Source organism: Chelon labrosus (assembly GCF_963514085.1).
Source record: "Chelon labrosus genome assembly, chromosome: 10".
In the NCBI taxonomy this organism is placed as follows: Eukaryota; Metazoa; Chordata; class Actinopteri; order Mugiliformes; family Mugilidae; genus Chelon; species Chelon labrosus.
In genome coordinates this window covers 22867843-22882801 of record NC_140360.1, presented here as the reverse complement: position 1 = coordinate 22882801, position 14959 = coordinate 22867843, and the positions used below count along the sequence as shown (strand labels likewise).

Sequence of the window (14959 nt, the reverse complement as noted above, 5' to 3'; positions counted from 1 at the left end):
AGTATATTTGAGATATCTACTGCTCTGTTGGTTTTTCAGTGGTTTACAAGTCATACTGGCTTGACTAGACACAGGCCAAACACAGTCAATGTGTAACTTTGTGCATAAAGCCAAGACAAACAACACTGTCTCTAACTAACTAACACTACTATTGAGGATGGGAGCGGTGAGCTATTCTCAGTAGCGGGCACTTACCTCAAAATCTTGATACTGTTCCTCTGTCAGTGACTTCTTGGAGACAACAAGGACTCTCAGACCTTCTCTCGCCATGTTTCCACACTATGAAACAAAGACAGTAACATCTGGATTCAACAAAGACTATCAGTCTGTGAGTTACTTCTAATGGGAATAAATAGCTGTCATTCTGTCTGCATCATGTCTTGTGAACAAGAGGTACCTCCTCTTCCAGCCAGTCATTATACTGGACGATGCCTGCCATCACAATGTCGGCACCTTTCATGTAGAAGGTTATCTCTCCTGTCGATTCATCCTAGAAAACAATGTATTAAGTGTTTATAACAATAATAATAATAGTAATATTACTCAAAGCACTTCTCTTAGGATTCCAGTCCATGTCCACATGTGCTGAGGTTCACATGCACTATTTTATGAGTTTGTGTTGCCTAGCTATGCACAACTTATTTTGTTTTTCACAAAAGGTTTGAAAAATCCCAGACTTCCTATGTCATGTCCCAGCCAACAAAAGTAAAGTTAGTCATCAGACTTAGTCAGAGGTTGTAAGTTGATGATTTTCTCAGATAATACACTTTAATAGGAATCTGTGTTCTTTATTTTTTCTTGTTAAAAGCAGTGCCAAGCATGGATCAGCATTCAAGCAACAACCAATGCCTTACATTGATTGTTGCATTAATGTTAAGTCAATGGGCAAATTAAAAAATCTATGTTCTTTGAAGCAGAGAGTTTTAGAAAATAACAGTTACCGCTAACAGAAGAGAATATTAAACACAAGTAACAAAATATCTGTAATATTCTCGACACTCACGCGCACTATAATGCCCATCCTTTTGCTCTCATAGGTGAAGGGAAATATCTGAAGGATGGTGAAGTTCAGAATTTGGCCTGTAGGGGTCCGCAGCTGCATGGAGGACTGGTCTCTTCCCACTAGAGTCAGCCCAACACTCTCAGTCCACTGCACCAGCGACACCTATCAACACCACAGAGTAAAGGCTTGGTGGTGACACTCAATATACAGGACTTAAAGATCAATAGGCTGCAATATTAATCTAACAGATAATATTTTATGCTTTAACAGAATAATAAAATATTTTTATAGGAACGGAACGAGAATAAGAGACCACTGCTAGGGTTGTTTATTATTCTTGTGGTAAATCCATTATGTCAATATGATGTTCCATTACTTGAACTACACAGAAAACAGTGAAGACCACTTTGGAGAGAGAGAGAGAGTAGGTTGTCAGAGAGCACAGTGACCATTCAGCCTTAATCGATAACTCATGCATTTTCAGCACTTAAGACTATTGATTGACAAACTGGAAAGATTTCCATTCCTAAATTGAAAATATTGTGTCTGCTCAATCCTTTATGAAGGACAACAGACAACATCTATTAATACAACAGTAACATGCGTGCGGGGAGAAAAAGAATGGAGATGACGTTTCCCAACGACTTCCAGACCAGAAGCCAGATCACAAACCCACTTCGTCATCCGTCGTCTGACAGGAGAAATAGCAGAGGAACCACATGAACACAGATGAGAGAAAACAAGGAAGATTGCCTTATTCCACCATTAGAAACACAGATTTTGTGGTTTCAGAATTACTTATTTTAGAAATATGCACCACATAGTCTGACAATGCTTAGCCGGGAGCTCTTTAACGTCAGAAAAGCTCTGACTACCATAATGTTTGTCATCCAGGTTGGGAAGTATGAAGATTGTGCTTAGTCACAGTCTAGAAATATTCACTGTGGAGACATTCTTGGATCTGGTGTCCGCCACAGCAGCACTATCTTATAACAGCTGTGGGTTGGCTGTCGAAATTCAACTGGACTGAATAATGTCAAATCGTGCAGGCTTGATTCCGAGCAACCACATCACTGACAGGTTTTGTAAGAGACGAGGTGGATACAACACTCGTGGGTGTAATCCATTACACTCACCTTTTGATTACTATTATATACAGTATAAGCAACATGGAACTAAATTTAATGAATGTTTGCATGTAGATATTAGTAAAATGTCAGTTCTGAGTACAGTTGCAAAGACCATACATTCAACAGTCACTGACATTGCATCCACTGTGCTCAGTCAAAACCAGATCTAAATTAAGACTTCCTGAAAGCTGTAGCAAAGCACAATGAATCTGTCTAGATCGTACAAGACTGATAAAATGCAACGTTCAGGTCTCAGCCGCTCAAAGACAACAGTTTTTATCCAGAGTGGCCTAAAATAATCAAGCAGCTCCACTTCCTGCCAACAGTACCATCCACTTCTTTTATACATCAGATCTTGCTGGGCTTTATTAAAATGTGCTATCAGAAAGGAAATTTAGATGAGGGTCAGTGCAATGGGCTGGAGAGCACATTAAGGAAATCCGTATTTACACCACAGGAAATGGATCAAGTTGAATTCCGCAGCCCTCTTCCTGATGTTCAAAGAAATCATACCGATCAAGGACATAAGTGTGGAATGCAATTTTTTGTGACTGTCCCCCCCTTTAAGAAAACACTTAATACACTCCAAATAATGGCCCTTACTAAATAAAGAATAACCCCTCCCTATTGCTAACAGACATGTATTCATCTGTTTTTATGTTTCAGTTAATTAAATAAATTTAAAAAACAAACAAACACAAGCTAAATTCATACCTCATCAGGGCTGGACGCCTGGTAGACTCTGCATGTGTCTTCATAGTGCTGCTCGGCCTCGGCCTGGTCCGTCACACTGTTGGACTCGTATACGGGCGTCACGTTGTGCACCAAAGCGATGGCCTTCACAGCCTCATGGACTCTACTACTGATGGTCTTACGAACCTTAGTGGCTGCTGGAGCTCTGGAGGCTGGAAGGTCATGCGTGGGCTGAAGAAGATTACAAAAGTGCTGTGGTCAAAACAAGGCAATAGAGAAATCTGAAAAGAGTTCTAACAATTGTTTTTTTCACTGCTGTCAAGGTTTTTCTAGGAAAGAGCAGCTATTGTTGCCGATAGAACTAATAATCTGTTTCATGAGTGCCTGAATGTCCGAAGGGTCAAAAGTGAAAAATGAACAAGATGTATGAAAACTTTTAATCCTATATACAATAGTTCATAAACACTCACACATTCAAAAAAAACTCATTTAAAATTTTTAGATTACTAAATTAGATGTCTATGTTTTAGGCAGACAAACTGGCTGCTTCGTTTCAACCAGTTCCAGTCATTGCTTTGACAGTGGCCTGTAAATATAACCAGATGTGTAGAGTAAATATGAACAATTTGCTTTTGCATTGTGGCTTTGCTATTTTTAGAAGGCTGTGCGTTCCAGGGGTTAATGGCAGCGTCATTAAAGGAGTCCGGTCAGTGCTTCGTTTGTCGGCTAATCCTGTTTCCTGCTTCACTAACCTCTAGTGTCAAGGGGGACAAAGAGTGTCATCTGAGGTCAGGAAGCATTCAACCAAACAATAATCACAAACTGATATGTTTCTTAAAACAATGCTTGTGTTTGTTTGTTTCAGCCTTTCTCAGGCTTTTGGAATTTCAGACTTCTTTTCACAATATCACAAGTTTATTACCCAACAGACACTTAATACTACAATTACCTGAGTGTAGGCACTGAATACATGGCTCTGTACTTCATCCATAGAGTCCATCCCATAAGCTACAGTTCCAAGATGGAGCCGTCTGAACACCATTTCATTCAGGGTGAGAGTTCCTGGTAAAGATTAAATTACAGGGATTAAAATACTGAATTAATTCAGTTATGTCTATGATGTTATAATTCCAGTACAGCATATGTTACATCTAAAACATTTGCATTAAGATTAACAGCATAAATTATTCAATTATATTTAGAGTTTAGACTCTTTAGACTCTGTAAAAGTGTTTGTAAACTTTATGTGAGCATGGTTTTATAAAAAAATATCACCTTGAACAGAGTTAGCATGTCACATATGGTGATTGGAAAAAAAAATAGAAAGGAAGCCAGAACCTTCTGTCACAACATACAACGTTTGTATCCCCACACTTACTTTAAAAGCATTTTCTGTCAGTATATCAAAAAGACTTCAGGGGCCTCGCACATACATTAGTGTGACCTGCAGACCCCACCAGCTTATCGCACTCTGAATGGGGAAATGGCTGATCAGTTTATTGGGCATGAGGGTTGTAAATCTGACGTGTAACACCTCATGCCTGAGGAAGTGCACCAGTGGAGGTGTGATGCTCTAAAGGCGTGTATGGATGAGAGACTTTGGGTTTTATTATGATTTAAGGGTCCAATAAGTAGCAGGTCTCAGGGAACAGAAACCCCACCACAGAGCAACGCCTCCAGGGAGGGAAACAACTAAACTCTGTCTTAAAGGATACTTCCCTGGCAAATCCTCAGCACTCTTACCTCTCTTTTTAGGGACTATTCAGACCTTGCACTAAGATCCGATCTGGGCGATCCGATCATATAAAAGACAGGTGTGAACATCCTCAGGCTGCATTGAGATCGCATTTGAGAGACCTGATCTCTGATCACATTTAGAAATGGACTGGGTCGTATGTGTCAGCATGTGTCTGCATTCCTTTAGTAGTGTGAACGCAATGCGTCCTGAGTCACATTAAAGACCGCCTATACTCAACAGGGTGCTCCTGCGTCAGTGGAGTTTTACCTCATTCATTCAGAAAAAAACACACAACCACTATTAGAAATTATTGAAAAGGAAAAAGCACCATAAGTGATGTCTGTTCATTAATAATGAGAACCTTTTCAAGATATTCTGTCCTTGTTGATGGTAACTAACTAAAAAATAAACAAATATAAGTAAGAATTTACAAATTAAATTATTTAATTGAGTACACGAGTGCATTTCTTCTGTTAAATATTGATGTGGTCATGTTGATACATGAGGAGTTGTGTGTGGTTAAGTTACGTATTACGTCATTCACCAATGTCTTTATTTACCTTTATAACCAGAGATCACTGTGTGCTTGGAAAGTTCAGGATTTGGGTTATAATATGAGCTTTGTGCAAGTCTAACTAACGTCAGGACAGAGATCAATAAATAATAACATGTGTGACAAAGTCATGACGCACACAAATAAAACGGTGCTGTTCTCAGTTCTGGAGCAGCTACAGAGATACATTAAAGACAGAAGCTGGTAAAATTATGTACTACGCCCCAGATGATGTTGGAGTTTATTTCTATGCTGAGCATGAAACTGAGATCAGATCTGAAGACGCATTGGAGACGTATGTTAATGCCAGGTGTCATCACACGTACCCAAAGCTGGTCACTTGTGATCGGATAGCCCACATCGGATCTTAACGCAAGGTCTGAACAGGCCCTTAGTGCTCAACTGTACTAGCCAAAGAGTGTGTAATGTTACCTGTCTTGTCAGTGAGCAGGTAGGAGATGCGTCCAAGCTGTTCAGGTATGGTGCTCGCTCTCACAACTGTTCCAGGGATCTTGGAGTCTTTCTTAATCATCCAACTGAACACCATTTTTCCCATATCCAGATTGACACGCAAACTGTGTTATATAAGACAAAAACAAAAGAGTGCTTCTCAATTCATTACATGTAAATACAACACAGAGCTGCAGGATGACATTGAAGAGAATCTCAAGTCGTACCTAATGGGAACAATGTTAGAGAAGAGCAGAAGGAAGCGAAACATCTGGAGGTACCAACGGCCAGCAAAGTGCTGGAGGGCTACCATGACGAAGGACACCACCAACAGGGCCGCAAAAAGGATCTTAGTCAGGCAGTTCACTTCCAGGTCAAATAAACCCACCTTTCATGAGCAACAGAAGCAAACATCATGAGTCAGATGAATTAAATGTTACATTAACCACTTCTCTAATAAGGATAGATTTTTATCACAATCATCCTAGCCAATGGCACCTTTATGTAACTAAATGATCAAATGTCAGTCTTCATGCTCTGGTCCACATTACTGTACCTTGTGCCTTGGGTTGGAGGTGTTCATGACACTGCGCAGCTCCTTGCCTGTGTAAATCACAACCCCCACCACTGTGCCTGAATCGAGGGAGAGAAAAAGACCAAAAAAAAAACTGCCTCAGGTCAATATAATAAAGGTACAACATGAAACATGGTACATCAAGATGTTTCCCAGACTTATAATCTTGACATGAGTAGACTTTTTCAAATGAAGAATGTCACTCGGAATATAGGATACAGATTTCCAATTGCTTAATGGAAAACACATGTGAGTGTGGGATAGTGGATTCATTTCTCTTTTGAGAAGTTATTTAAGCTGCCCCTGAGCAATTTATTAATGAGCAAAATGTTTGTCTGCCTCAGTATTTTTTTTCCAGTGTTTGATTGGTTAGACAAGCATCAGATTAAAAGATATGAATGGAATAATGCTTCAGTGCAGTCCTTTACAGGTACCCCACCAGTCAGATATTTACCAGAGGCAATAACGGTGCTGGCCCACAGGGTGTTCTCAATGCCGAGACTTTCATTAACTGGTGGGTCTCCATCTTCCTGTATCAATTGATACAACAAACACACAGAACAATGAGTGATGTCAGAAACTGTCAAATAATTCCTATGTCAAATAGAGTTTTTGTAAACAGTTCTATGTGCAACACTCTTACTTTCAAATATCTATTAAAAGGATGTTTTTTTTCTTTCCATTCAGATAGACAGTGGGTCTCTTTAATACTCTTGCTGCATTGCATAATATCTGACACTTGGTGCACGAGTGTAAGCAACGAGGGATTCTCCCCGGCCAAACTCAGGTTTCAGAACTTTTTTACAAACATACATGTAGCAGTTTTCAGATCACCATTTACAAGGTTTCAAACCTAGAAAACAAACTAATACACTCGGAGAACAGTGACAAAATTGAAACTCTGACAATGTGTTGGAGAAACACGGCAAATATATATATATAAATATATATATATTCATATATATATATATATATAAAGATATATATAAATATATAAATATATAAAGAGCTATGAAATTAAGAAACAGTCTAAAGGGGGCTTAGGATTCAGCTGAATAGTAATGTGAGCACTTACCCGGGTGAAAGTTCCAATAAAGTTATGGATATCAATGTTTGGTTCTTCTGCATACACATATGATCTGATCTGGAGAAGGTCCTGTGAGACATTGACAACATGATTTATGTCAGAAGAAAAGAACAAGCAAGTCATGGTGAAGGAAGCAGAAAGGTGCCCAAACTTGCACGTTATAATCACTGTTTGCTTTTTTTTTTTTTGTAATGTTCATGACATAAAAGGTGACAAAAATCAACAAACTGTACTTTACCCAGGTGTGCTAAATGTTTGCATACAACTAATTTATATTCTATGTAGCCTATGTGGTGTTTACTCTGTGGTTTTGCATTTTATAATGAGAAACTTTGCTTGAGGCTTTAATTGGCAAACTGCAGAGGCACATTAAAAAAATAAATAAATACACCCAAACTTGTTTGACAAATATGGCAGTTATATATTGTTTATTCTGCCACCAGGGACTCCGAAGCAGCAGGTGCGTGAATAGCTGAAGTTCAAGGTTGAGTTAGGATAAGGTTTGAAACTATCTCTATTTCTAATATTGTTCATTTGTTCTGGAAGATGACAGAAGATAGCAAAAACAGGCCAAATAAGCATCAGGTGTCTTGTGTGCTTAACAATAGCCCAAACCCAAATATTTAAAAAGGTAATTTATTATTATTACTATTCAGATTAGAGATGGCAGAATAATTTAAATGATTTAAACTAATTGTTTCAGCTCCAGAAAAGCAAGCATGGACCAACAAATAATAGCCTTTTATTATGTATCCAGAATAGAAATACCATTCACCTCTGATAGGAAGGTTTCTTCCTGACATCAGATATGTCAGTAAAATCATTAAGTTCTTATTAGATTTTTATTTATTCATTTATTCATAAATGTTTCATCTTAAGGCCCACACTGCTTGACTTGCAGCAAAATAGAATTTAGGTTAAAAGCAACCAAGTAAATAAATTTAACTACTTTGAACTACATACAGAAAATTCTATATATTTACTGACAACTGTTCAAAGTCTAATAATGAATATTTGTCTTTAACAGAAGAGGTTTTCTAAAACAACAAGCCTAAGGTGAATCTTTGAACTTTTAATCAAGACATTCTCTGAATCCTGGGCTCCCTACACTTAAGTTAAATGGCATCTTTGTCCTGCAACAATGGTGTAAACACGCTATTTCTTCCTACATCTTTGTTGTATCACTCACAGCTGCAGTGGGCAGCCTCTGTGTGCAGGCCACTGGGAGGCGTAGTTTCCAGTCCGTCTCTCCATCCAGCTGGTCAGTCCGCAGGAAGCAGGAGCCTGGGAAGGAGAGGACAAGTCAGAGCTGCTGCTGATGATGATGACACATTAAACCACATTCACCCCTAGGAGGCAACAATAGATAGGCTTTCAGTTGAAGCAGGGACCGCATAATATTTACTCTTCATGATGGCATACACTGTACAAATCATTTGTATTGTCAAAACATGCTGAATGCTATTAGCAAGGGTTACTCATTATATTCTTTAAGCAAAATACATGAAAAAGGGCAATAAATCAATTTTAGCCTGAGGTCACACATGAAACAGCAACTTCTGTGAATGAGTTGGAGCATTACTGTTGGAATGGAAGTGGAGGCATCCACTAAAACCCATCCCCCCACTGGTCTGCGTGCATCATCCTGCCCAAAACTCTCAATCCTGGCCTAGGTCCTTCATAATTGACCTAATGGCCTCCACATGGAACAGAGATAACCAAGCACTATTTCCAGTAAAACAAAGTTGTTGTTTTTCTTCCTCCAACAGGAAGACGCAACAACAACAAGCTTCTAGCTTTACTTACAGAGTCACGTTTGTCTTTCGAGAGGCTGAAAATAAAACAACAGCTGCCGGGTATTGGGTTTTTGATGTGCTGTGCCTTAAGGGTTGTTGTTTTAAAAGGACAATGCAATGCCATGCACCAAGTTTGTGTGATCTCTGTCAAATGTCGTCCTAATCCATATTTGATTATTCAGATTAGGCATCCTCCTCTCATGCATCCTGTTGTCTCTTTGCATTTGATTTTTGACTCCCTTGATTTTCCTTTCTGTTGTCTTCTCATTTGAAAGACAAAATTAGTCGGAAGTGAAGAGAGAACAATGCATTGTCTGAGTAGCCAACACTTTGAGTCATAATTTAGCATTGGGCCTAGTTAGAATTTATATATTGTGCGGCTTCCTGCCCTGGCTCAGGGCTAATCCCTGCTCCTCAGTGCCTTTTTAAACAAGTCATTTCCCCCAGCTAGTCAGCCAGACAGCCTGTTGTGGATATCTGAGTGAATGACCAGCAGATGTTTACCATTTCTTTCAGAGGTCCTTAAAAAGATCATGTCAGCAGGAACACGCTGGTTCTACAAAGAAAGGCAGAAAGAAAAATATCAACAACACTTCCTGACCCTGCACTTTTCCTTCTCTCTTCTCTGCTCTTTAGCTGCAGAAAAGTAAGACTTTTAGCTTTTCATGTGTCACATTACAAACAGACAGTCAGTCAAAATAATAAGCCCTCCAGCAAATCATCCTGTCGTGACCTGAACAGGACCTCGGCCAGATTTTACACTCAGCCTGACCTGCTCCCTCCATCTCACTACACAAATTTATTATTCAGTTAAGCTTTCCAAAAACAGAACTGTGCATGGGTTACTGCTAACTAGTTATATTAATAAAGATGTTCTCTGGCTCTTCAAATGCAGGTTCATTTAAATATGCCCACTACTGATTTAATCTCCACTGATGACTGTGTAGGACAACACGTGTGACCTTTCCCTCAGCAGCACTGAAATGGGTAATTCAGAAAGAAGCCCTCGGTTGGAAACTGAAGACAGAACTCACTTCTCATATTTCATGCACAAAGACCTCTGAATATTCAGGCTGACCACGAGGAGAGTGAGACAAGAGATTCCCCTGAAAAAACTTTGAGATGCTAAACTGCAAACTATACATTTAAGATGAAAAAAAATCTTTCAATAAGCAGCACTTAATGGAATTTGTGTTTAAGATCTAATTAAAGGCATTTTAGGTTCACTTCTGTTTTGTATGCATCGAGTTTGACAGGCTGACGCTGAGCATTGATCACAAGATTACAAAATCTTTACTAACTCCTTTCACCTCAGTCACCAGTGGAGCACAGAAGATTAACAACCCCCTCATTATGTGCTGTCACAATAAATGGTAACCTGACAGTCTTAAAAAGCAAAACTATTCACAGATGTGGATGAAACTTATCTCCAACAAACCTTTTCCACAATTATAAGATCGCCAACTTGAATGCCGCTGCTTTTAACCTTCACAGTGCCTGAAACACAATAAAGTTTAAAGTTAATGAAGAGCTTGTATATTAGCTGATGGGCTATGCGTGGTGTCACTGCACGAAATGTGTCGAATCTAGGGTATGCATTTAAATATTTTAGTTTAAACGTTAATGTATTCTTTGGATGGACTTTTTGTCCTGAATGCTTCGGCAGTCACCTCAGTGAATTTGGGAAAGTAATTCTCCACGCAGATATGAAAGAATGCTGGGGGAGTTGAGCCTTTTCTCTCATTCCACGTGGAATGAACGGGTAAAATTGTTTGGAAGAGATCACTGACCCCTGAACTCTGCCGTGACCTCTGGGCTTTGCATATGTAAGACATTAAAGCACATTAATATTGCTATGCATGGGACTTCACATTGGTGCTCTGCTCCACTGATGCCATGATGTTTTATCAATTCTTCACAAAACACAGGAATTCAGTGAAGCTGAGCTAATAAAATATGACAAAACATTTATCAACATAAAGAAATTATTCACTTTAATCCCAATATCTCATCATATGTCCTAAACATAGAATTTATCAGAACACAGTCAAAACAGCCACAACCGGCTTCTTCCTGTGTCAGAAAAAATTACAGCAAGTTCTGACACCATAAAGTTTCTATAAACCACAAAATATGCGCAGGGGTCGCTATCATGGAGGCAACCAGTCATTGTGTTTATGGGTAAAACAAGCTGCCACATCAAAGGGGCAAAGTGATGGAAACCACAAGAGGTCCCCTGCTTTTTATTGCTGGTAGCACTTTATACCAAGGCCTCTTATGTACACTTTTACATCTCTGCTTTGAATTACCAACCATTTCCCCTAGCCCCAATAAGTTTTAACACGACCAGCCTCCTACAGTTAACAGACGCTGATGCTGAGAAATAAGCAACGCACATATCAACACTGGTAATGTTGCCAGAGCTTTCAGTTCTTACCTCTTGTTGAAAGCTTGCTGTAAATCTGAGCATTCACTTCTTTGTCTCGAAGGTAGCATCTTATTTCATCAACTGCCTCTCTTATGATGGTAATAATTAAAACAAGACCCTGGAGAGTGAAATGTCACAATTAATATCCCAATTCTAGAGTAGAGAATAACAAACAAACTATTGCAGTGGAGGTTTGGAGAAATACATGAAATCTCCCTTAAAAGAAAGGCACTGAAGAGGCACTGAACACAAACAATGACAAAAAAATGAAGCCAGTTGAACGTAATGATTAACAGTTAAAAGTGAAATGCTGCATACCAAAGGGACCCAGTAGGTGTAGAGGTCACCTAAGCGTAACTCCTCGACAAATTGAGAGCAGGCCAAAATCAAAAAGTACAAGTTGAAGAAGTACTTGAATTGATTGAACAGTACCTGTGAACACAAAACAAAGACATACAGAGTAAAATGATGGTGATTCTCAGTCACCTAGATGATGTTATATTTCAAACAAAGCTAAAGCAAAGACAACTGGACTTGGCTGAGTTTTCTTGAAGGTATTTAACCACTCATCTGAGTGCGTTAGGGTTAAGTTAAGCTTAGGGATCCAGATATAGAGTAATATATTTGCTGTGTGGAAAGTTAATATGCATATCAGCACAGACAAACTGCTAGAGAGAAGTCTATTTTTACTGAAAATGTATCTTTGATATCAGTGGACTCCATGGCTATAGATATATATAAAATTAAAAGTCATCCAGGCATCAATGAAAATGTCTTGGGTTAAACATAAACAAGAAGTAGTTTGATGGTAGGGGACATGAATTTTATATCAGTGGCCTCCATGGCTTATTATGACAATTTTGGAGACCATACAGTATATAACTCAGTTTCTGAACATCAATGCATATTACAGTTGAAGGACCCTGGTCAATGCCACGAATAACTTAATCAACAGAAGATTAAATTGTAACTTTTTACCGTTTACTTGAAAATTGCTTTCTTTTTTGTATGAAAACATGAAACAGAAAAAAAGAATATTAAATGGTAAAGAATATTAAATGATATTGGCCACCAGTTTATTTTTTTAAGCAAAAATTCCTAAGATAAAAATAAAAACTTGACTGTTGTGAAGACTTCCCTTTGGGCATCATGACATGTCATGGACAAACTTTATTCAAGTATCCATTAATCCCAAAAAAAAGTACACTTTGTCATGTTTCCTCAGAGAAAACATAGTAAATCGAATACTATCTGCATTGGATTCTATCATTGTCCACAATAGCTTTATATACCCAGAAATACATGATGACTGCCACAATAAAAGTAATTCTGAAGTTACTCAAATGTGAATCATTTCACAGTATATATCAACATATCACACACTCTCACCAAAAACTTTACAATTTTCAGTTAGGCCGACGAATCCTTTTTATGAACCAATAGATATAGAGGAAAGTGCAAACACATATAGTTGCTTTTCATCCACCGGTGTCATTCTTAAATTTAACACACACACAACAGACTTGCTCAATTTCATTACCACCAGAGTGCGAGATTACAACCAAGAGAAAACATGTGTCTTCTTTACGTCATTACCAAAGCTGTTGCCAAGTGGGGAGAGCAGAGCACGAGAAACCTCTCACAGAGACATAAAGTTCACAATATGATCTTCACAAAAGTGCTTCTTGGCATGAACCACGGCAGATAAAAAGCATCGCAATTTGCAATGCAAAAACTCCATGCTCTTGTCTTTTGCTTTCCAAACAAATTGGAGCTACTTTCAATGTCTGCCTCCATAAACAAAAATAAGATCTTAAGACAGGTGAATGCCGAGAAAACAAATGCATATGTAAATCAGGAAAGGAAATGCAATAATCTAAAACACACAGCTTAGTGTCCATCTAATCTCCAGCCAAATTCGCATCGCATCGCAGTCACGTCTATAATCAACATAAATGTGGTCGGAAAGATCGGGTACTGTGAAGTTACACAGGTGTTTGTCTAAATGTTGCTGAAAGTATCTCACACGCCTCTCCTATCTTTTAAAGATCTTTCATTTAACATCCTCCCATAGCGCTAACGTACAAACTGAAAAAGGTAATTGGCATTTAAATGAGAAAACAAAGCCTCACCTGAATATAAGATTGATCTATCAGTTTAAATGGTGCATCTGTCACCAAATGCCCTCTGGCTTGAGTTATAGTATTAAAAATGCCAGTTTCTGTGTGTCTAAGCATCTGGAGGCATGCTAATATGTCATTATTTTGGATTAGGCTGAGTATAAGCAAACAGTATTCTAAGATTAAACTAAAGAGATGATTAAAAAAACAAGAACAACATGACGGCAGAAGAACTTCTTTGGTCTAGAGCTGAAAGGATCGGTCCATTTACTGATTCACAAGCTCACTGACAACTCTTAATGGCTTGAGAAAAAATGCACATTCGGTGCTACCTCATTGTTATTTTTACTTTTTATAATATTCTAAACTGAATTATCTTTGGGGTAAGGGCATTTTATCATTATTTACTCGTCATTTATAGGCAAACTCTTCCTTTACATATTTGATAAAAATGGTTAAATCTGAACTGAAAAAAGCTATTAGTTGCAACTTTAATGGGATGACCTGATCCCTCATTTAAAATAAGTCAGTGGAGGACTACATCAATGTCTCATATAAGAAGCAGCCAACACAGAGGAGTACAAAATGAAGATGATTATGATTCTCTGAAAACGTTTTCAACAATCTGTGTCTGAATCACTGTCAGGATGAAATAAGTGGGTGGTGATTCTGGAGGGGATAAAGTGAGGGAAGGTGAAGGGGTGACCTCTGACTAACACTAACCCCAGGCAGGAAGGTGAAGAAGTTGTACTTCTGGTTGTTAATGACATTCCTGGGGTACCTCTGCTCCCTCTTTTCTGGGTGGCCGAGCCACACGGTGCGGGGACGGAAGTCACCCATGCCACAGCATCTCGACCACGGGCAGCACCTGAGAGGAAGAGGCAGGGCAATGTTAAACAAGTTCACATTTATTCTCACATACTCAAGGGCAAACTTGCTGAAATTCAGACTGTCAGATTAAAAAAAAAAATGAAAGTGATCTGTAGTCCTTTATTTCACTTTAAGAAAAAACACAGAAACCTACGTTGTACTTTGGAAAGATAACTGCTCCATTTTTAATTAATTTCCTGACACGTCGTGTTGTTAATGTGTTGCTTATTACGGCCACAAAACCACAGAACAGAGAGGGCTAAGCTAAACGTCCATGACTCAAGAGCCTGAAGAGATCATACCTTACAAAACAAACATTAACTTTATGCGGAACAAAACATTTCATATCAATCAACTAAGTGCTCTATGGCACTGAGATTAATAAATGAATTAATTTGAACTATTTTTAATTTTAACACCAACAATGTTAACTGCTCAAAAGCTGTCTGCAAAGCCTAGCAACATTTATAAAGAAGTTTAATAGATGAGGACCTTCTCCTCCTTTGTGTTTAAAGGT

General features: G+C 38.6%; 1 protein-coding gene across 1 annotated transcript in view; it reads right to left on the bottom strand.

The window, feature by feature from the left end:
• The window catches only part of atp9a (ATPase phospholipid transporting 9A), a 30690-nt gene that overhangs the window by 14084 nt on the left and 1647 nt on the right, over nt 1-14959 (bottom strand). Inside the window, exons 2-17 of the mRNA XM_084553749.1 lie at nt 14296-14440; nt 11771-11884; nt 11462-11570; nt 10463-10521; nt 9529-9580; nt 8418-8512; nt 7217-7297; nt 6596-6671; nt 6124-6200; nt 5795-5955; nt 5550-5692; nt 3776-3888; nt 2848-3057; nt 1004-1165; nt 398-490; nt 196-279 (exon numbers count right to left, since the gene is read on the bottom strand). Of these exons, the coding sequence (XP_084409875.1) occupies nt 196-279; nt 398-490; nt 1004-1165; nt 2848-3057; nt 3776-3888; nt 5550-5692; nt 5795-5955; nt 6124-6200; nt 6596-6671; nt 7217-7297; nt 8418-8512; nt 9529-9580; nt 10463-10521; nt 11462-11570; nt 11771-11884; nt 14296-14440 (1774 nt within the window). The remainder of the gene's footprint in view (nt 1-195; nt 280-397; nt 491-1003; nt 1166-2847; nt 3058-3775; nt 3889-5549; nt 5693-5794; nt 5956-6123; nt 6201-6595; nt 6672-7216; nt 7298-8417; nt 8513-9528; nt 9581-10462; nt 10522-11461; nt 11571-11770; nt 11885-14295; nt 14441-14959) is intronic.